Raw genomic sequence first — 20,193 nt, forward strand, 5'->3', positions numbered from 1 at the left:
GACTGTAAATGTTGAGCAGAGTAAGATGACAACGTGTCATCAGCAAAGATCATGATTTTTTCTACCAATGTTTCCTGCAGGTCAGAAACGATCACGTGGCTCCGATCTACATCATCAACCTTCTGATTTCTGACCTCATTCAACTCTGCTGCATGATCGTTGAAGTGGTACAACATGAGAATTTCATCATCAGAATAATCTTCAATGTTATTTACCTCTGGGGTCTGATGGCGAGTGTTGGCTTCATGGTGTGTGTCGCCCTGGAAAGGTAGCTATCAGTTTATTAAGTATTTGTGTAGCTACTTACATGTCTGACCATTTTATATATGTAAACTGTATATAGTGTTTGTATTATATATAATACAATTCAGATGCTCTACAAAGAATCTGTGTGTCTATGTTGTATCACAGGTATCTGGTCATCGCCTGGCCGCTGTGGTACCGCTTCAGACGAACCATCAAGGCCTCTGTAGTGGTCTGTGTCGTGGTCTGGACCTTTCCTCTTTTGATTTTTGTATTTGTCTATATCTTGCTATTTACTAAGTTGACACAAACCATCTTTGGAGTCTTCTTCCTCCTTCCCTTCCCTCTGTTCATATTCTTCCTGCGTGGGACCGTTAAAGCCCTGTCTGCAGCCATTAGTGTCCCTGCTGATGAAAAACGACGAATTGTTGCAATTCTGGTTTTGGTTCTACTTATTTACACACTGTTGTTCCTGCCCTCCATCATTTGGTCCCTGGTAGTCATATTCAAATATGACAATGCCCTCAGTGTTGTGTCTTTCATGTTTGTAAAGTTCAGTCCTCTTGCAGACGTGTTCCTGTATGTTTTCAGTAGGAAAGGAGCTGTAGACAAGCTGTTGGCCTCTCTGTGTCGTTGCAGGATGGACAGCGATGATAGAAACAGACCAACAGCATGAATGATGACAACTTATACACAGTCGCTCCATGTAGTCAGAGAAAGAGAGAAAAACAGAAGAAGAAATGTAGGAAATAGAAACAAGACAGTTTCTGTCTTCTTCTCACATGATTTCCTACAAAACTCAGCTCCATTCAACTTTATTTATCCATATAATAAGAAAGAATTCAATATCATTTTATCTAATATTCTTTTTTTTATATTGTTTTTAATACTGTTTTCTTATTATTAAAAACAGTTTTCTTTAAAATGTTACCAAGAAAAGGAAGATTAGAAATGGTAATAATGTTGTTCAAATTTGATTCTTTGAGGAGAGGTTTGATCATTGATGTTTTTAAAGCTTCAAGACTGTTTTTGTTTAACTAAAACATTGTCAGTAGTTTCTAGTTTGTAGTAGTATGTGTCTTTTTTTTAACCACAGTAAGTTAATCTTTAAACCACTTCTCCCCCAAAACATCCAGCCTCTATCAGACAGATTCGATCTCTATTGCATTATACCACAAGAAAATGGTTTATAACCCCAGTAGCTCTGTTCCTGTTTAGGTTCTGAGAAATAATAAACATTAGAAGAACGTCTCTAAAAGTTTTCACTGTTTTCTTTCTGCATCTACACCACACTGGACCAGGTCCAGATCAAAAACTACTACACTCAGACTTGTCAAATCTGGACTACATACCCCAGAGGGACTAAAGAGTCTTTAAAACATTCTGTCTGACTTGTGAAACCGTATGCTGTTCATGAAAATGCAAAAAAGTCATTTCACAGCTTTTTTTTTGCATCTAGACAACATTGGATCAGTTTCGGATCAAAAACCAAGAAACTTTAACTTGTCAAATCTGGATTATTTTCCTCCATACTGCACATTTGATAGGTTTACAGTCGGTTCATACATACACACACACACACACACACACACACACACACATATACATATGTGTATATATATATATATATGTATATAAATGAAACGGAAGACTTTGCACTGGTAAAGGCAACAATCTTTATTTACTACAGTTGATGCTAAATGTGAGGGCGGCTCTATGTTCTATGTGTTGTGTGTCTGAATGTGTTTTTTCTGCTCTTTCACGTCACTAGTAGTAGAAAAGTATGTCATTCATGCAGAAGTCGGGTTGCAGGCTCTCAAAGGTGCAGTCAGATGTGTCCATCGCACACCTGCCGCAGTGGCAGCTCAAAGCCACCGGGTAGGTGACGGTGGGGTTCACATCAGGAGGACAGTCAGGAAGGTCGAACGTCCTGTAATACAAGTCCCGGTATGTGCACACATGCTGGTACACGTTACTGAATGGTATCTTGATGACAGGGTCCTGGAGAGAAGCAAAAACAAGGAGTATTATCTGTGAATGTAAAGTCTGGTATATCTGATTCCTCTGAGCCATACAGCTCCATCATCGTTCCCAAAAACTTTTATCAGTGAGTCACACACGTGGTTTATTATTAGCCAAATCCCACACACACCATCCTGCTGCCCCAAATTCTCACTAGAGCACCAATTGTGTATTAATCCACAGCTGAAAATAGTCCCCAACACATGTACTATTTAGTCTTGTTTTAGCAACATTTGCTAAAAACTGTAGCCTCAATTACTGAGACTATTTTGAAAAAATACACATATAGGCGAGTAACGTTTGATTAATGTTTTCTAAAAACTACAGTGATCAGCTGTTATCAAAAACTTTTGAGACTTAAAAATTAAACTGTGTATTTGTGTGCTGATTTTAAAGATTTACGCTGAGAGCTGCAGACACAGCAGGGAAGTCATTTTCATGGGATCTACTGAGAGGAAATGAATAGATACCAACCTAATTATTTAGTCTTAATCTTTCATGGCAATATTGCACATCCAGAAAACTTCCTTTTCCATGGATTCCACCATAAAAAAAAAAAAAGTTTACCTCCATCAAAGCATTGATGCTTTGCTTCTGCTAAGAATGTACTAAATATATATTATATTTTATTATTCCTACAATAAAATCATATGTCCTCACAGCTTTTTGTTACTATTACAATTTATCATCTAATTCAACTCAAGCTTTTTGCCTCTCCCTGCACTGTATGCTATTTGTTTTTCTTTGTCATTCTGTATGTATTTTAAATTGTGCAAAATAAATAAACTAATAATAAATAAACTAATGAAATAATTAACTAATTAAGAGGTGATTGTAGTCACATTGGGTTGAATTATAAATGAGTTGATTAAACCATTATCTTACCAGGTGAAAAAGACGAGACATTGTGAAAAGAAAATGAGTGTTTATCTGAAAACATAAAACTGAATCTATTTTTCATGTGAGCTCAATACATAGATTTTATTAACCTGCTATTGCTTGTTATTTACAGTATATATTATTGATAATTCCTTTTTTATTTTGTTATTTTCTTGCAAATTTTAAAATGGTTGTTTAGTCAATTTTTTATCATGATTTACCATTTAAATAATTTCTGTTTTCACTTTATTCAAATAAAATATAAATTGAAATAAAATTTTGAATATTTAAACTTGTTATCATGTAACTGAAGTTCAGTATTATATATTTAATAAATATTGCTTTTTCCAGCCATAACTCCAAATAATAGTTACCAAAATTATCAAAAATATTTGGCGTTCCAAAATAGAAAATTTATCTTTTTTTATTATTATTTTCTTTATTTGACCCCCATCCTCTAATTCCCTCCTTCTCATTTCTTTGACCTTGGTGATGCAGTGACCACTGCAGATGGTAGTTTCCACTGCGTGACACTTGGGGCAGCCCTCCTTCTCCAGAGACACCGTCTGGTTGATGAGCTGGCAGGGCGGCAGCTGGAAGGCCGCTGCTGACGGAAAACCATGCAGTTTGGTTCAGATGTGTCACAAACTGGAACTCTGTGCGTTTTCTTAGCAGAGCAGACGCTAACGTAGGATTCCTACTAACACATTATAGTATAGATTTATTGCTCAGGCTCATGGGTCAAAAAGATGTTGATAAATGTCAAATGTTATTTAACATTATTTAATGTAAAGTCAAAAGAAGCCACTTTCTTTATTTTCAGTGAAAACATTCAGATTTCAATCAATAAAATTCTGAATTAGTTGCAAAATGTTTCTTTTGCATGAAAATAAAATAAATTTAAAACTGTCTTATTGTCTTATTTACCTGCAGGAGCCAGGGGCCAAATGGAAGATGGGGCTCCCAGAAACAAACTCAACATCAGGGGGAGTATCACTCTGGTGACCTGTGGAGCCGTCATCCTGTAGGAGATATATGGACTTCTATCAATAAACTAAGATCAATAAATGCTACATCATCACAGTCTGTGATTTTGATTGTGAAATTATCTATGAATAATACACAATCAGGGACTTTATTCAGCTTTAATTAATCAACAAAGAGCCTCTAATGGAGTGTTTGACCCCTGACCTTCTGGAGGGATCTGGGCCAATAACTATTTGATAATGACTTACTGCAGTCTTCATTGTTTTCTGTAAATGGGGAAAAATTACACAACCTGGCAACCCAGCCACAAACCACAGTGAAAAAAGAAAAGAAGAATAAATAACATGCAGATAAATTGAATGAATCGGCTGTTGATCGTTGGTAACTTACCTCTCCGGTGTCTGCAGCAGGTGTGCTGAGGCCAGCTGTCCAGCTCCGGCTTTATACAGCACAGAGGAGCCTGGTATCCAGGAAGACACTTGCTCATATTGGATGTCACACTGCTTCAAACCCGATCACCTGTTTTTGTTCAAAGGAGGGAACACAGGACAGTTTTAACCTTTATTTACCCAGGAGATTAATCTGTCTCTGTATCACTTTCACATCCTGTTACAGTGGACGTTTTAGAAGGAGGGAGGAGGAGGGTTTAAACTCATCCTCCAGATTGACCTGCAGCTGAACTGTGAAGGGGTTAATAAAAAGATAGAGATTGAATGATAGAATAATAGAGATTTATTATAGTATTAAATATTAATTTCTAAAATATTTGGTTTTGGTATTTGGTTTGTATTGCTTCCGTCTGAATAATCACTTTATTATTGCTATGTTGGCCTCCCTTGTCTTCTCTACTGAGGCTGCTGGGAAGAGCTGCTGTCCTCAGACATGACCACCAGATGGCGGTTGCGCCCCTTTCACAGCCCTCACTACCTGTTCATTGTAAGCAGTGCATTCTATGGCTGTTATGTTACTTGTGTTTAATCGCAAGTTGATTTTAAACTTTGTGTATTCATGGGCAAAATGGTAAAATAGTGCGCACAAAATTTTTTTTTTTTTACATGCATATGAAATGCAGAAAGTAAATTGAATTTATGAAGTAAAACAAATGTGTTGTTTTTCACATTGTCATGTGTTGATGTTTCAGTGGCGGCAGCCTATGCTTGATTAATAAGTCCCATATGGTCTAGCGGTTAGGATTCCTGGTTTTCACCCAGGCGGCCCGGGTTCGACTCCCGGTATGGGAACTGGAGTTTTCCGTCTAACGCTGTACGTCACTGGCGGAAATGAGACTTTATTCCTGTAGCGTGTGGCTTGTTCTATAAGCTACTGGTCGCATGAAATGACTGTTTGTTCATAAATGTGCACAAACTTCAGCTTATGAGACTCAAAGAAATTGCGTTATTGAATTTAGTGATGTTTGTATTTCCAGTATTTTCACGACGAAAATCAGTTAAATATGTTAAAAGAATATATAATAGCACAAATATATAGATATCCAGTTTTAGTCTCATTTTCATATTATATTATTTCTGCCTTTATTTTCTTTAAAGTTCTCAAACAGACTCGTAAAAAATGATTAGACTCATTATTGTATTCGGAAATAATATCCAACACGTAAACAGGATGAATGTTTGTCAGGTAGTAATCTGCTGCTGCCGGTGAAATAATCCTGTTTGATCGGTGTGGGATCACAGTGACATGCTGGTCTCCTGTTTGACGTGGTTTGTTTTACACCTTGATCCTGTAGCTTTTCTACAGCCATAATTCCTGGTTGCAGTTTTTAATGGGCTAATATGACACTTAGGTTCTTTTTTTCCCCTTCAGTTTACTTAAATTTCATTAAGTGCTTCTTCTTTTCCACATATCATATAGATCACAACGTAAAAAAATAGGAAATTTCGGTTACAGAAGCAATAAAGACCGGGGAAAAGGCCGGAAACTCATTTGCAGCCTGTATCTACAACATAAAATAAAATGTAAGAAATACAGCCTCACCGTGTCTGTATTATGCTATATCTTAGATTGAGTCTGTTTTACTCTATTTTCAATTATGCTTGTTTGCATTTTATTGATTTATGAATTTATGCATCTCTAAATAAGGAATAAAAGCAGCTGTAAGCTATTAACCTAACCTTAAAATAAATGATTAACACAAAGAATTTAAATAAAATTATAACAAAAGTAATAAATATAATTAAAAAATATATATATAATAAATAGAAATAAAGGAACTAAAACTGACTTACTTGCTTTTTATTAATTTATTTTAGATTTATTTGTGAGATTTCTTTTACTTGAAAACTTTACATGTATTTACAGTATAGAATTTATCTAATATCATCATGTACATTGATCGGAACTATACAGCGGTAAACACCGTTTTCCTGTCGGCGATTAAAAGCGAACGGACCCATTCGGCAGCTACAGCGCATGCGCAGAAGAGCCCAATATGATTACGAGAATTGTCGTTACATGATGAGTTTTTTCGAGCTAAACTGGTTGTAAACGTTTCACAAGTAGCCGGACACAGTGGTGCAATGGCGGGAGAAGAGCAGGAGAGCAAAAACAAGGTAAGAGTCTAAATTAAATTCAACCGGGAAACGTATTTTAAATGGAAGATGTTTGCTAGGCTCCAGTTTTCAGAAGGTCAACAGCAGCTAGCAACTTTCAGAAACTGTTGACGTGATTCATTAGGTTATCACGGTTAATGTCGGTAAAGTTGTGTTATCTCAACTCATTTTAACACTTAAATTTCCCGCTTTAACAGAGATAACTTAAACTAGCACGCTAATAGCTATCCGTTATCAGAAATAGTTTGGTCCCCCCAAATCCCGTTCAAATATTTGATGATTAAAGTTTAACTTGTACACGGAAACGAAAATTATACCACAGGAAGTTACTGAGAAGTTTTTCAGAAATATGATATCCTACAGAAAATCTCGGCTCACAGATTATTAAACAAATAAAAATGGATTTCAATAAAACACGATACAATACATACAACAAAACATGTTTTAAAATAACTGAATAAAGATGGTATTTGCCAAAACAAGATGCACATTCAGTTCTCCATTATATTTCATGAAGGTATGAATTTTCAGTAGGTGTTAATACCTCACGTCCGACTCTGTCCTTCAGGGTTTCAGGCTGCTGGGGATTCTGGATGTCCAGAAGACTCCCTGTGCCAGAGAGGCCATCCTGCATGGAGCTGGAGGTTCACTGGCTGCTGGCCTCCTGCACTTTCTGACCACCAGTGAGTTTTAATTAGGCTGTCTGTGTGTGTTTGTGTCTTTTCATTGTTCGTTTAGTGATTGTTTTACTTTGCGCTGTGTTTAGTTTTTCACAAATTGAATCTTGAATGACCTGTAAAATTAAATGGATAATGTCACTGGAGTCTGTCCCATCCAGAATATGAGAGTTTAGCCTCCAGGGAAATAAGGGGATTGTGAACTAAAGTAATAAACTAAGGGGAAGTTGATGATGGCATATTGAAACAGACACAAAAGATACAGGTATGCTAAAAAGCAAAATTACTCTTAATTTTGACCTGCAGCTGCAACCTAAATATGAGACGTATGAAACGATCTGGATTTAATCCACTTCATTTTAGTATAAAATAAAATAATGTCAAGTAATGTCATAAGTCTGTCCCGTTGTCCGCAGGTCGAGTGAAGAGGTCTTTTGACATCGGATTTGCAGGCTTCATGCTCACCACGCTCGGGTCCTGGTAGGTCTTCACACTGACTGACACTTCATCTTTTTCTGGTCTATCTCTCTTGTAAGAGAAACGTTCCTCCTGTGTCTCCCTCTCCAGGTTTTACTGCAGGATGAACAACGCTAAGATTCGCGTGCAGCAGAGGATAATCCAGGACGGCATCAAGAACAAGGTTGTGTACGAAGGATCTGGTCTAGACCCCACAAACAAACCTGGAGCAGAAACAACATCAGGGCCCTCATGATCTCCAGCACCGCAACTCATCTCCCTCCCGTATGAGGGCGTGGAGAAGAGAGGACACTGTCAGGGTAAACTGACGAAAAGCCAGTATTTTACGGATGCTTTTTTTTTGTTATTGTTGTTTTGGTTTGGTCCAACAACTTCTCAAGCAAGTTCGCAGTCTGTAAAGTGCCTGGTCTGTCAGTCACATCACGGAGCAGATGAAGTCTTTCATCATGTAAAAACACCAATTCTAGATCACTCACTTTCAAATTCCAGCCCCCTCAAACAAAATCTCTTTTGAATTTGATTGTTTTTACAAGTCACACTTATTGATCAGGTAGATTTACCACTCCCTCAAACTCTGATGCATAAATTCCTGTAATTTCAGTCATTTGTTTCTCTTGTCTGAAAGTCAAACCACTAAATGGTGTAAAAAAATGTTTTAAAGTGACACATCCCTGCAAAGCTCCAAAAACTGAGACGTCGTCTTTATTGGGAACCGTGTTAAATTGCATGTTGTTGGGGAAAAATATGTATAAGACAAACAAACTGTGTGCTCGTGTTTATTTTACTTGTAGTTGACAACCAGATCTCTGCTGTGTTATTTCTTTATTTAAGAATCACTGATAAGGTGGCTTCGAAAGGTAAATCAGTGCTGGATTTATACTCTTTTACATTTCACTTGAGTTACTTGTAACGTGTTGCTAAAACAAATCAGAGCCCAGTGGGTGTTTTCATCCCCCACTGAGCCAGAATCAGAATCAGCAGTTTCTTGTGATCCAGTGCTGAATCAACCTTTCACTTCACCTCAAACCCCCGACTGTCAATATGTTAATGTTAATATTTAAAACTTGATGTGGAAAATAAATTTTGTGCTGATGTAAAAAAAAAAAAAGTGCAATCGAGGATGTCGTCGTCATTGTTGCTGACATTGTGAGTAACTGTTGCACCTCTACCTTCAGCTAGTCTGTAATTAGTCATCAGGAAATTGATCATTTTGATATTTGTTGTCAGGTTAAATTAAGTTAATTGGCGACTCTAAATTGCCCGTAGGTGTGTTTGGTTGTTTGTGTCTAAGTGTCAGCCGCCACTGTATATGATAGCGGTGTGGATAATGAATAAAGTATAAATGAATGTTTGCTTTATATTGTTATACTTGCTGCTGCTTTTTTGGCTGCTGATCAGATTCAAGTGAGAAAAACGAAGACACTGGAGAAAAAAAAAAAGAATTGTAAGTTGAATATTACGTTTGTTAATTCATTAATTGTGAGAATAATCATCAGTAGCAGCCTCACTGAACATGTGCTGTCCCGTTTTAGAGGATGAAGCAGAGCTGAGAAATGAGCGTCGGTACAGTTTGAGCCACAGAGGAAACAACCGTCCAACTGACTCAAAGTGAAGTGCCCATGAGCAAGGCACTAAATCCCTTCAACCTCCAGGTAGGTTGTTCACAACTTGGGTGTGATGGTGGACATTAACTTTGTAAAACTGATTATGTATGGTGGCCCTGAGAGGTCAACGTACTGCAATTTAAGAAAACAAACATGCTGCAAATTCAGTCCTACAACAGAATGGAAGTGTTTCCAGGGGACACTAAAAAGTGATGAACCTGGCTGGGACTTGTTCAATGCCCAGTTGTGACTTATGAAGTTAAAAACATTGAATAACACGTGCATCCCAGCAGGCTCATCACTTTTTAGTGTCCCCTGGAAACACTTCTGTTGTGTTGTAGGACCGAATTTGCAGCATGTTTGATTATTTGCATGTGTTTTCATTAGTTGTGGTGTGTTGAGCTCTCAGGGCCACCGTACGTATGTGCTGTATGCTGCGCTGGCTGCTCCACTAAAATGTGAAAAATGCTGTTGTACCATCAGTGGGCCAGCAGATGTCACCACATCCACATCCTGTGATTGAACTTCCCGTCCAGTCACACACTTCCTGTACCTGACACATGTGACATAATCCTCCAACAGAAATGAACCGTGGTAGATTACATCAGCAAGATGTGACTCGTTCACTCTGCTATAGAACAAAAACGAAAGCCAACTCTCGTGAAGTGCATCTGTTTTTACTGACAGCAGAAGCCAAATCATTTCACTCCTGTTTGACAGTTTATCTCCTTTTACAACCATTTTCTTTGTTTGTTTGTTTGTTTATTGCTCCAAGTGAAATTCTGCAGACTTGTCTTTATTTACCTCACTCACAGAGAACAAATACAACAGATTTTACACCTATTTGAGAAGAAAACTTTGTGCATCAAATCCTGATCCACAAAACTTTCTTAGTTGGTGCACCTAATGCAGACACAACAGTAGCCACAGAGTTTGTGCATTTAGCAGCTGGAATGTCACTGTTTATTCTGCGTTAGAATTTAATGGATTAAACTATTATGTTTTCTACATCAACTCAAAGATTTAATAGGAAAATACTCAGATTATTGTTCTATCTACACTGTTGTGCCAAAACATGTACATTGCAGGGCCGTAAAACGCCCTGAAACTGTATTGAAACCATTATGAAATTCTCCACTCAAATCTGATTTAGTGGCAGAGCAACATGAGTGAAATGTAAGGCCTTTAGCAGAATCATTTTCCAAACAAACATTAATTAATTTAACATGCAAATAAAACAAAAAAAAAAAATCATATAGAAGTATAACTCGTTATTTTGGAGCTTTGCAACTCAAATAATGTCAAATTGATTTATTAATCCAACACTACACATTCACTACCTAGTTAGTGCACACTTAGACTTTGCATTCTGAACCTCATCGTCGACTTAACCATCAACTATCAAACGAAGGACACAGGAAGCAGCCGGAGCAGCGTCCTCTTGTGTGGTCTTATTTTAGAAGACCTTTATCTCGGTCAGCGTCTCTGTGTCCTGTGGGACGATTGTTCCACTAGAGCTGTTGGCACGAGTCAGGAGCGAGATGCCACCTCATATAATACCACACTGATATATTGTTGCATGACTTAGACTGACACAGACGTGGGGGAGGGAGAGAGAGAGCGAGAGAGAGGGGGAGGGAGGGAAAGAGGGAGGGATTGTCCAGACATCTGTCACTACCGGACATGCCACACAGTCCCATGCTGAATTATGTAACAGAGGATGGTTATTTTTGTGTGTCATCATAAGCTCATAGGACACATGAAGTCAGGTTAAGTCCAGTGGACTTTAAGCAAATTAAGGGTTTAATTCTAACACTGATTATATCCATGTTTAGCAATATATCCATGCAGATTTTGATAATTTTAAAACACAAAAGGTATCTGTCCTTACTAAATTGATTTTATTTGAAACTATCTAAAATCATTAACCCATTAACTGTTAAATTATGCCAACAGTCAATAGAGGAGAGTGGATACCTTATTTTTAGACAGATAAAAACAAGGTATCTGTATCTTAAAAGCAGTGCGAGAAAGCATGTTTAAAACATAAATTTCTGGTCACTTTGCCCTTTTTGCTTCCATGTTTATCTGTTTATCTCAGCTCTGGGTACAACATAATTTAATCAAGTTGGCCTTCAAGGCACAAAAGAACCTGTTAAATTAGTCCAGCTGGTGTTTCTCTGTATTTATTCACCGATCAGTTGTGCAGCATGTCGGCAGTTTTAATCAAACCACAGGTGAAGCCCTGGTTTTTAACATTTGCAATACTTTACTGTTGACAGCCACTGTTTTTTTTTTTTTAAATGCTGAAGCTGCAATAAAACCAGGACCAAAAGAACCAAAAGAAGAATGGTGTGCAATCAAATATAAAATTACTTTTAAAGCACGGATGGATCATCTTATGAGCCAACCAGGCACAGGCGCAGCCAGGGGCCCTTAAACCAGAGTCTCTGTATTAAGTGGCAGTGATTGATATTAAATTCAAAGAGCTCATTTAAAAGTAGGGATGTTATATTCATGTCCTTTTGCCCCTGATCCAAATCCATGTCCATTAATTTTACTATCTGCGTGCCGCAGGAGTGTGTACTAAAACCCGGAAATAAGTTAGCATTTTAGCACTTCCGGTTCCCTCGTGCTCAAGTCTGTGGGTTTTTTTCGTTAGACGATTAAAATAACATGATCTGAGGATAATGTACGATCACTATATATTCACGTTTTGTTGTACAACATAAAATATGTCAGTAAATAAACCAGTCGTGATTTATTTAAAGCTTTTACGTCTCTTTAAAAAAAAAAGCCGGTTGTGTTGTCGGGGACGTTAGACGTCATCACGTAGGACACGAAAGCCGATCTACTCACATGTCCGTCTTTACAGCATCGTTGTGTTTATACTAACTTTAAAAGAGGAAAGGCCTTTTTGTAGAAGAGGTCAGAGTTAAATCGAATTACAAATTTGGAAGTTCAGCAGCGGTGACGTTGAAGTCATGTGACTGTGGTGAAGTTAGTTTGTAGCCTAACGTTGGCGTTTCACTTCTAGCTTCAAACAGTCAAAATACGAGGGAACCAGGGTGATGCTAACCTCCGGGTTGGCCTACAAAAATACGTCATCCCTGCGTCACTCTATACCTATAGTCTGATCTGATATTTTATTATATTTTTTATGTGTCTGTGCTCTGGGGTCCATTGTCTTATAATCCGTCAATGCTTGAAAGTATCAATGCTGCATAAAATTGCAGAAAACATTCTGAGCTCTTATAACAAAGAGCATAGGTGTGATGTTTTTTCCATTTATGCTGCATATAAAAGTATACAAAACGAAAATATACTGTACTATAATTAAAAGTGTGCCATTACACAATACATACATTTGTTCTCAAACCAGTCAAAACAGATGAAACATGTATTTCAAATAATTTTTCCTACTTAACATGTTGATTCTAACATCGGTTCACACGCTTCATTGTTCTCGTTCTGTTCTTTCAACTTCTGGTTCGATTTGGCGTCACCTTGTGTTTGTGACGAATACGTAGCTTTCACATTAAAAACATCCCATTTCTCAGGAATCAGGCCTCTGTTAAAGAGCACAGACGCCAGGTAGGAGAACAACAAGATGGCCGCCACAGCAGACAGCATGCAGATGGTTCTGATTGGGGACTGCTGGACGTAGACGCCGTTTACCAGGGTGCATCCTGGGAATTTGATCACAGGTGTTATGCCTAGCAGCGGCTCCCCGCACAGCACCCGCAGCAGCATTCCCACCACACAGCCCAGGATGGCGCCGTAGCCATTAGAGACGCTGAAGAAGAGGACGCAGACGAGCTGCGGCAGCATGAGGGTGTAGGTGAGGTCGGAGCGAAGCAGCCAGATCATCAGGACGCTGTTGTCCAGGAAGGTGAGAGATGTGCCGGCCAGGCCCACCACCACCACCGAGACCCTGATCACCCACTGGATCTCCTGCTCTGACGCCTGGAGGGAAGAAAAGAAACAAGAAACTTTTCTGTTTATTTCCAATGACCATTTTTAGTAAATGTTTTGGTTCGCCTGAATGGATGAGTAAAATTTTTTTGACAATCTTATTGTCAGACCTTCCCCTCCCCTCACTCGCCTCCTCCTCCTTTTCCTCACCTGTGTCCTCAGGATGGCCCTATAAATGTTGGAGGTGAAAATGGAGGCAGCAGACAGCAAGGCAGAGTCAGTGGATGACATCACAGCGGCGGCCACCGCCCCAATACCGACGATGGAGATGTAGGTCGGGGTGAGGTGCTGCAGGACGATGGGCAGGACAAGTCCTGTATCGCCACGCTCAAGCGGAGACGGAGATCCATAAGAGGTCATGTTCCAATCTGTGGAACATTAAGGCAAAAATTCAACTAATGCTAAGTTAAATGTCAGCTTAAAATAAGATAGAGGAAATAACATTAAAAAGTTTAAATTTATTCCGTACTTGTTGATGCAGCCACTGCACCGAGCAGTATGGGCGGGATGCCTAAAGTGGGAACGATGAACGCGGCAGCGAAGCAGGTTATCTTGGCTGTAGCCGAGGAGGCGGCGGACAGCGTCCTCTGGTGGAAGTTCTGAAGACCCAAGTTTCCCAAACCCTTGGATGACAAGAAAAATGTTGTCAAGGCAACATAGAGTACAGAAAAAACGTACCCAGCTTCAACCTTTGCCCGTCTGTTTTTTTTTCTTTTTTGTTTTATTTTGAAAGAGTTGCATCACTTCCAGTTACCATGTCTGTGTGGACTCTTTGGCAGAATCCCCAAAGAGTCTTTGGGGATTCTGCAACATCTTTCACCCGAAACCTCTATCACCCTCTAAGGAATCCTGTAGGTCTCCCGGGCATGCTGCAAAATATAGTCCTTCAGTGTTCCCCACCCAAGCTTCCCAGCTGCAAGTCTTTGCAGTGACAAAAACAAAACATTTCCTAGTTGTTTAAAGGGGCTATTTGTCATTTTTTTTCTGCCACCGATCGTAGCTTCGTGCCAGGAAGAGGTGGTGGTGACTGTCGCTTCAACTGTCGTGTTTACATGACAAGAGGTTATAATACGTCCTCTGAGCAACGCTAGGTCTTCAGGGCAAACTGGAGGCTACAGTGAGCCGCTATCAGGAAGTGACGAGACGAGCCTGGGGCTAGCTCGTTAGCGTGCTAACTTAAGAGGAAGAAAAGACGTGATAGAGACAAGAGTTAACATTGGCAATACTTTGAAGTTTGATGCCGAACTCGCAACGTTTCTTCTAGACTGGTAAGTAAACAGCTGTTAATGCTAACGTTAGCTATGCAAAACTTACAAATAGCTCCTTTAAGTCCTATTTAGAAACAAAATCATATCATCTGAAAATTAATAAATGAAAGTAAGTCCAGTAACCTCATAGCTGTGTATGAATTTTAAAAAACAATAGGAGAGGCCTGGAACAGTTAAACCTTGAATCTATTTTTTGATGTGAGGTTTTCTATTTTCCATCCTTACCAGCAGTAGAAAGTTGTCGATCCACCTCCAGGCTCTGTCTGCCTCCAGAGTACCGACCCATGGGGACTGGAAGGTGTTGTTGTAGGCCGTCTCCGTTATGTCCAACACAGCGGGGTTCATCAGGGCAAAAGGGACGCACAGCCACTACGAAGAGACAATGATGCTCAGTAAACAACAGTAGGCGAACTGCTAACCCTTCACACTGACTGCAAAGTAATAATGTTAGCACTCTCGAGTCTGGAGCAAGAGCTAAGATTATCTTAGTGTGGCATACAGGCTGGAAATAGGGCAGCTAGGCTTTACGCTAGGCTAACTGCCTACATATAAACACAGACTGATACGAGAGTGGTATTAATCCTCTCATCTAACTCAAAGCAAAGGAGCTTGTTGCTAATGTTGAACTATTCCCCTGATGTGTTTTTTAATAGCTGCCCTCGGGACAGTCAGGGAGTAAATTGGGCAACAGGAAGGGCGGCAACTCACCAAGCTAATGAAGATGAGAATGAGCTGTATGATGTCTGTGTAGGCCACAGAGTAGAGGCCTCCCAGCAGAGTGTAGGTGATGGCCACAGCCGCAGAGATCCAGATGCTCACAGTGTAGGACAAGTCCAGGATCACACTCATAGTTACACCTTAAACACACACTTTTATGTTTTAGACATAATGTTTATATATATGTAACAGTTGAAAAATAAACTTGTCAGTGCTCTTTGGTGAACAAACTACAGTATGTGATGGAGGCACTGCAGCCAATATATATCAGACCAGGCGACTGCAAAGAGCACAATTTACGCTATAATTTGAGACTTTAAAGGTCCCATATAGTATAAAGGTAGATGTCTATGTGTAGTGTGATTATAGATCAGGTCTAGCTTCTATATTAATACTGTGAAAGTATCAAAGCCTCAGTCCCCTGAGAAATGCACACAGCCTGTATTCAGAAACTGAGCCTTAAAACCAGCCGTCAGGACTTCTGTAACTTTGTGATGTCACAACAAAGCAGTAACACCTGAAATGATATCTTAGTGATCAAAACGGCCCATATTTTACACTTTTACTGTGTTTTATTTGAAGTGTTGATCCATAAGATGATATATTTGTGGTTTTAAGAACCAAAAACCATGAGCTTGAAAATTAGTCGTTGGGACTTCCTGTAACTTTGTGATGTCACAACAAAGAAGTTACTGCTTTCAGCCATGCCCCAAGCCCCGCCCACCTGGACCCACCATCCAAAACCTTGCAGGATTTGCTTTCTCTGAGTGTTTTTACTTGAAATCTGCTATATTTTTATTGGATCACTCAGAAAACAGTCAGCCAATCAGAAGAGAGGCTCAGAGCCTCCTCTCTTCTGATTGGCTCACCGACCTGTTGTTACTAGAGCTCCAGAGAGAAGCCTTAGAGAGGAGATGTAAAACTACACTGAGATGGTTTTTGCTTCTTAAAACCACAAATATATCTTCTGATGGATCAATGCTTCAAATAAAACACAGAAGAAGAAGAAAACATTGTTGCTTAAACCAGAAATTCCTACATTTTCATTACACCCAAATCTAGTGCAGAGGTCACCGCCTTAGCATCTTTACAGTGGATTTAAGACTTGACTTGTTGCAGACACAGGAAATTCAGTGGTTGGTAATTATAATGCAGTATGTTTATGTACCACCACACACTGTAGCTTTCCCATGTGGCTACTGGTGCGATTTAAGGTCTTGTGCCCTCGTGGAGTTATTTCAGACCAACCTTACAATTAGACAAAGGCTTGTGTTTCACACAGCACCTCAGCAAAGAGCTGCGATCGACAGCTGCTCGGCTGCAAGGGTCAACATGCATGGATCAGATGCATCGCACATATGCTCTCATGTACATATAGAAAACATTCTTACCTAATCCTATGAGTGTCCCTGTCACCCACATGATCTCTGATATGAGCGAAGCCAGCGACAGAGCGGCCGTCGGTACTTTTCCGTATTTGATCTGGAAAGGATCCATCATGGTCACGTATTTATTGTTTCTCATCGGCTCGGCGAAGAACAGGCCACCTCAATGATGAAACAGGGAACACATAGATTTAGGGTTATTGGCTGAATGTATTATTTGTCACTTCAATGTATGACAAGTTTGCTATGATGAAAAAAAAAATCAGCTTTTGACTTAAAATGCTATTAATTAGGTTGATTTACCAGATTTCTATAATGATTTCTTATTAAAACATTCTATTTTTTTACATTTCCCCTTTTAGACTACAGCCTTAACAACAACACACTCCTTAAACACATGTGATTTGCTCTTTTCCTCTTAGTATGAAATGTTTTATTTCATAAAGCACAAAAAAAACTCCACAATACAAACAGTCTCTTCATAAATAAAACCCCTACAGTCAAATATTTTGTCAGTGCCGTGAACCACATTTAGTCACTGTACGTTCATCAGGGTTTAAGAGGATAAATCTTTCTTTTCTCATGTGATTTTCACGTGGAGCAGGAATGTTGTTTTTTTTTTCTTTTTTTTTTCCGCTAATCTCCACACACAAGGGAAGTCGTGTAACCTGTTGTGTTTCCTCCATGTTTCCATGTTTAAGGGAAATAAAGGTGTCAGGTTATTATTACACTCTCGGCGTCACTGTTTTGTGACAATTCGGGAGATAAATGTCCTTTCTCAGGAGACTTTTCAGCAGTTTCCAGAGAAAGGGAATGTGTGAAATGAGGTGAAAATACAACAATGACAATCCCTGAATAGTCGGATTACAGATTCTTAAGAAAACCGTCATGTTTTCATGTAGTAGTACCTGTGAAACTAATGAATGGACGGCCCTGTCGGTTTCTGTTTTATGTTGAAACAAAGTCCTGATCCCATCAGCCTGAGTCTGAGATGTCCTGACTCACAGCCACGGTGCAGCGGATAAACCTGTTTGATTTACACGACTCTCTGAAAAAATACCTTTGTCAACAATAGGAGTGTTTTCTGATCTGGTTAAATCTTAAGCAGCCAAAACAACTTGGTTGAGGTCAGAGAAAGGATTTAAGAGGAAGCAGTGGAGAGAGTAGATTTAAAGGGTAAAAATCAGACAGTTCATTGAACCATCCACCTTTACATCCTGTGGTGCTGCAGACATGTCACTATCGGCAGCCCGCCCATGCTGTAGATTTTCACATTCTTTGGTTTTGAGTTAGCTGGGTGCTTTTGTGGTTGCTCTGCTGTCAGTTCCCCATTGTGTCTTGCCCATTTAATGACTAAGCACCCTCCTTTTAGATGGGCACAGTCATATAGTGTGGAAAGCTATCACTGACTAAGACTCAGACCCAGTTTGAACTCGATGTTGAAACAGAGGACGGTTATTACTGATGCTCACAGGAGGCTGCAGGGGCCATTATCATTATCGTGATTATTTCAACAATCTGCAGAAACGCTGTTGTTTTCCCGGTGAGAACGGCCTGTCCTCAGGACAAACTTTTACATTTCTGCCCCGCAGAGTCTAAGAATAACAGAGGTTTCTGTCTCATTTTTGCTTTAGTAGGACAAGATCCAGGTGAAAATGAAAACCAGTGACCCTGAAGCGCCCCGGCTCTACTGTTTCTGTTTTCAGTTACTTTAAAAGGAAGTCTTACCGATGATGAAACACATGGTTGCTGTGATTGGCATGACGGCCCAGATCAGTCCCATGGAGGGGTTGTACACCGCCTCCGCTGTGCCCACAATGAATCCGCCTCCAACCCATGTAGCTGTATGACACACACACACACACACACACACACACACACAGATTCACATACAGGCACACAGACCGGCTGCTACTCTTGCACCTGCCTGTAACCCGATAAACCAGCCTGTCTACTGTAACTTTGATAGGGAATTAAATTTAAATAGGAATTTACTGTAAATTTAATGACCAATTACTTTGAAACATCAGTGTTCTGGCGGTTGTTGCCTGACACGTGATTTTCTTTGGGCAGAGAGGCATGATACATAGGATATGAAAGCATAAGAATAAAACACCTTCCCTGTATTTTAATGCTGTCTCAGCTTATGTTAAAACCATATGAGTTCCTCTTATCTTATAAGCTTCCTGTTTTGTTTTTTGCTTTAAGTTTATAATAATTCACTTGTCAAATACTCTAAGTCTTCTCCTCTGTTTTGTTTCACCATCCGTTATTGTCGGCCAATAAAATATCTACATATACATAGGCCTATATATATATTTTATATAATCTCTTGTAGACTAAAATGTTGTTTCGTAGCCTCATTTGTCACGTTACGATTCATAATGTCGCGTAGTTATCGCTGTAAGAAAATCCTTAAAACTGCGCTGGGTTTTAATTTATTCCCCTTTATTTTATTCTCTTCTATTTTACAAAGAAGGTATTTTAAGGCTCAACACAGGAAATCGATTTAACGTTATGTAATTTAGAGCGCGGGGACAGAAACTGTAGGCCTGGAAAAAAATAGAAAACCTTCCACTAAACACCGGTTGATTTTTACAGGAAATAAACGCAGAGCCGATTTAAAGAGATGATTTCCCGGTCGCCTGCTCCTCCACCGCCGCGTGTTACTCGCCTGTCATGGTGAAGATGCCGACCACTAGGTTGATGCCCCGGTTGCCCAGCAGAGCCATCTCCGTCTTATCCCCCTGGCCCTTCTTGGCTTCCCTTTTGGACTTGATGGAAGCCCAGATGCCGATCCCGAGGACCAGCAGGTAGAAGAACATCATCACGGCCACTCCGGGGATGTTGAGAGCCATGATGGAGCTGCAGGATTCCCACTGAAGGACGGAGCGTCTGCCGGGCTGCCTGGATGATACAGCACATCCCTCCGCGCTGCTGCTGCTGCTGCACGAGCACAGTCATGGCACAAATGCTCTGAGAGCTCAGTGGAGGCGCGTGGAACTGCACCTGTAACCCACAGCAGACAACCGTCAAGGTGAAACACGCACGCATATGGCACAGCACTATACTACAACTATAAAGAGCTGCGTGTGAAGCAGTAATTAGTGGGAAAGTCATTCATTCGTGTTAATTTGATCAAGAAAAAAATATATAAATATATTTGGGAATATACATCCTTAATATTTCCACATAGTCAGGCCTTAATTTAATAAGGGCGTAGCATTTGAAGCTATAGCCACTTAATGTATTTATAGGACATAAGCTTGTAGTATTATAGGATTCAGCTTGCCTTCGCATGCTGGAGGATTCATAATCGGGCTGCATGTAATACTGTGTTACTGTTTCTAATTATATCTCACTGGCATCAACCTCTGTCATCACCCAGCATT

The 20,193-nt window shown here is 39.7% G+C and overlaps 4 protein-coding genes and 1 non-coding gene across 5 annotated transcripts in view; 3 read left to right on the forward strand and 2 right to left on the reverse strand.

Moving 5' to 3' along the window:
* The window catches only part of LOC111645447 (uncharacterized), a 1,574-nt gene extending 513 nt beyond the window's left edge, over nt 1–1,061 (forward strand). The window contains exons 2-3 of the mRNA XM_023394661.1: nt 86–268; nt 412–1,061. Of these exons, the coding sequence (XP_023250429.1) occupies nt 86–268; nt 412–919 (691 nt within the window). The 3' untranslated portion in view covers nt 920–1,061. The remainder of the gene's footprint in view (nt 1–85; nt 269–411) is intronic.
* Nucleotides 1,062–2,010: 949 nt separating this feature from the next.
* LOC111645435 (gonadotropin subunit beta-2) lies at nt 2,011–4,228 on the reverse strand. The gene is made up of 3 exons (XM_023394651.1): nt 4,072–4,228; nt 3,630–3,748; nt 2,011–2,244 (listed from the first exon to the last, which is right to left on the reverse strand). Exons 1-3 carry the CDS (start codon nt 4,163–4,165, stop codon nt 2,011–2,013), a joined length of 447 nt encoding a protein of 148 aa, XP_023250419.1. The 5' UTR covers nt 4,166–4,228.
* A 1,072-nt stretch (nt 4,229–5,300) lies between these two features.
* trnae-uuc (transfer RNA glutamic acid (anticodon UUC)) lies at nt 5,301–5,372 on the forward strand. The gene has a single exon. It is a non-coding gene; the product is annotated as a tRNA-Glu (tRNA).
* Nucleotides 5,373–6,541: 1,169 nt separating this feature from the next.
* On the forward strand, nt 6,542–9,210 carry cox20 (cytochrome c oxidase assembly factor COX20). Its single transcript, XM_023394652.2, has 4 exons — nt 6,542–6,698; nt 7,267–7,381; nt 7,792–7,855; nt 7,943–9,210. The coding sequence occupies exons 1-4, from the start codon at nt 6,666–6,668 to the stop codon at nt 8,085–8,087; spliced, it is 357 nt and encodes a 118-aa protein (XP_023250420.1). The 5' UTR covers nt 6,542–6,665; the 3' UTR covers nt 8,088–9,210.
* A 907-nt stretch (nt 9,211–10,117) lies between these two features.
* Nucleotides 10,118–19,740, reverse strand: LOC111645434 (high-affinity choline transporter 1-like). The gene is made up of 8 exons (XM_023394650.2): nt 19,476–19,740; nt 18,530–18,643; nt 16,808–16,963; nt 15,408–15,556; nt 14,925–15,068; nt 13,901–14,054; nt 13,582–13,799; nt 10,118–13,422 (listed from the first exon to the last, which is right to left on the reverse strand). The coding sequence occupies exons 1-8, from the start codon at nt 19,657–19,659 to the stop codon at nt 12,880–12,882; spliced, it is 1,662 nt and encodes a 553-aa protein (XP_023250418.1). The 5' UTR covers nt 19,660–19,740; the 3' UTR covers nt 10,118–12,879.
* Between the last annotated feature and the right edge of the window lie 453 nt (nt 19,741–20,193).

The sequence above is a fragment of the Seriola lalandi genome, unplaced genomic scaffold, assembly GCF_002814215.2.
Source record: "Seriola lalandi dorsalis isolate HSWRI2012SDOR001 ecotype SW California unplaced genomic scaffold, Sedor1 jcf7180002054952, whole genome shotgun sequence".
Lineage (NCBI taxonomy): Eukaryota > Metazoa > Chordata > Actinopteri > Carangiformes > Carangidae > Seriola > Seriola lalandi.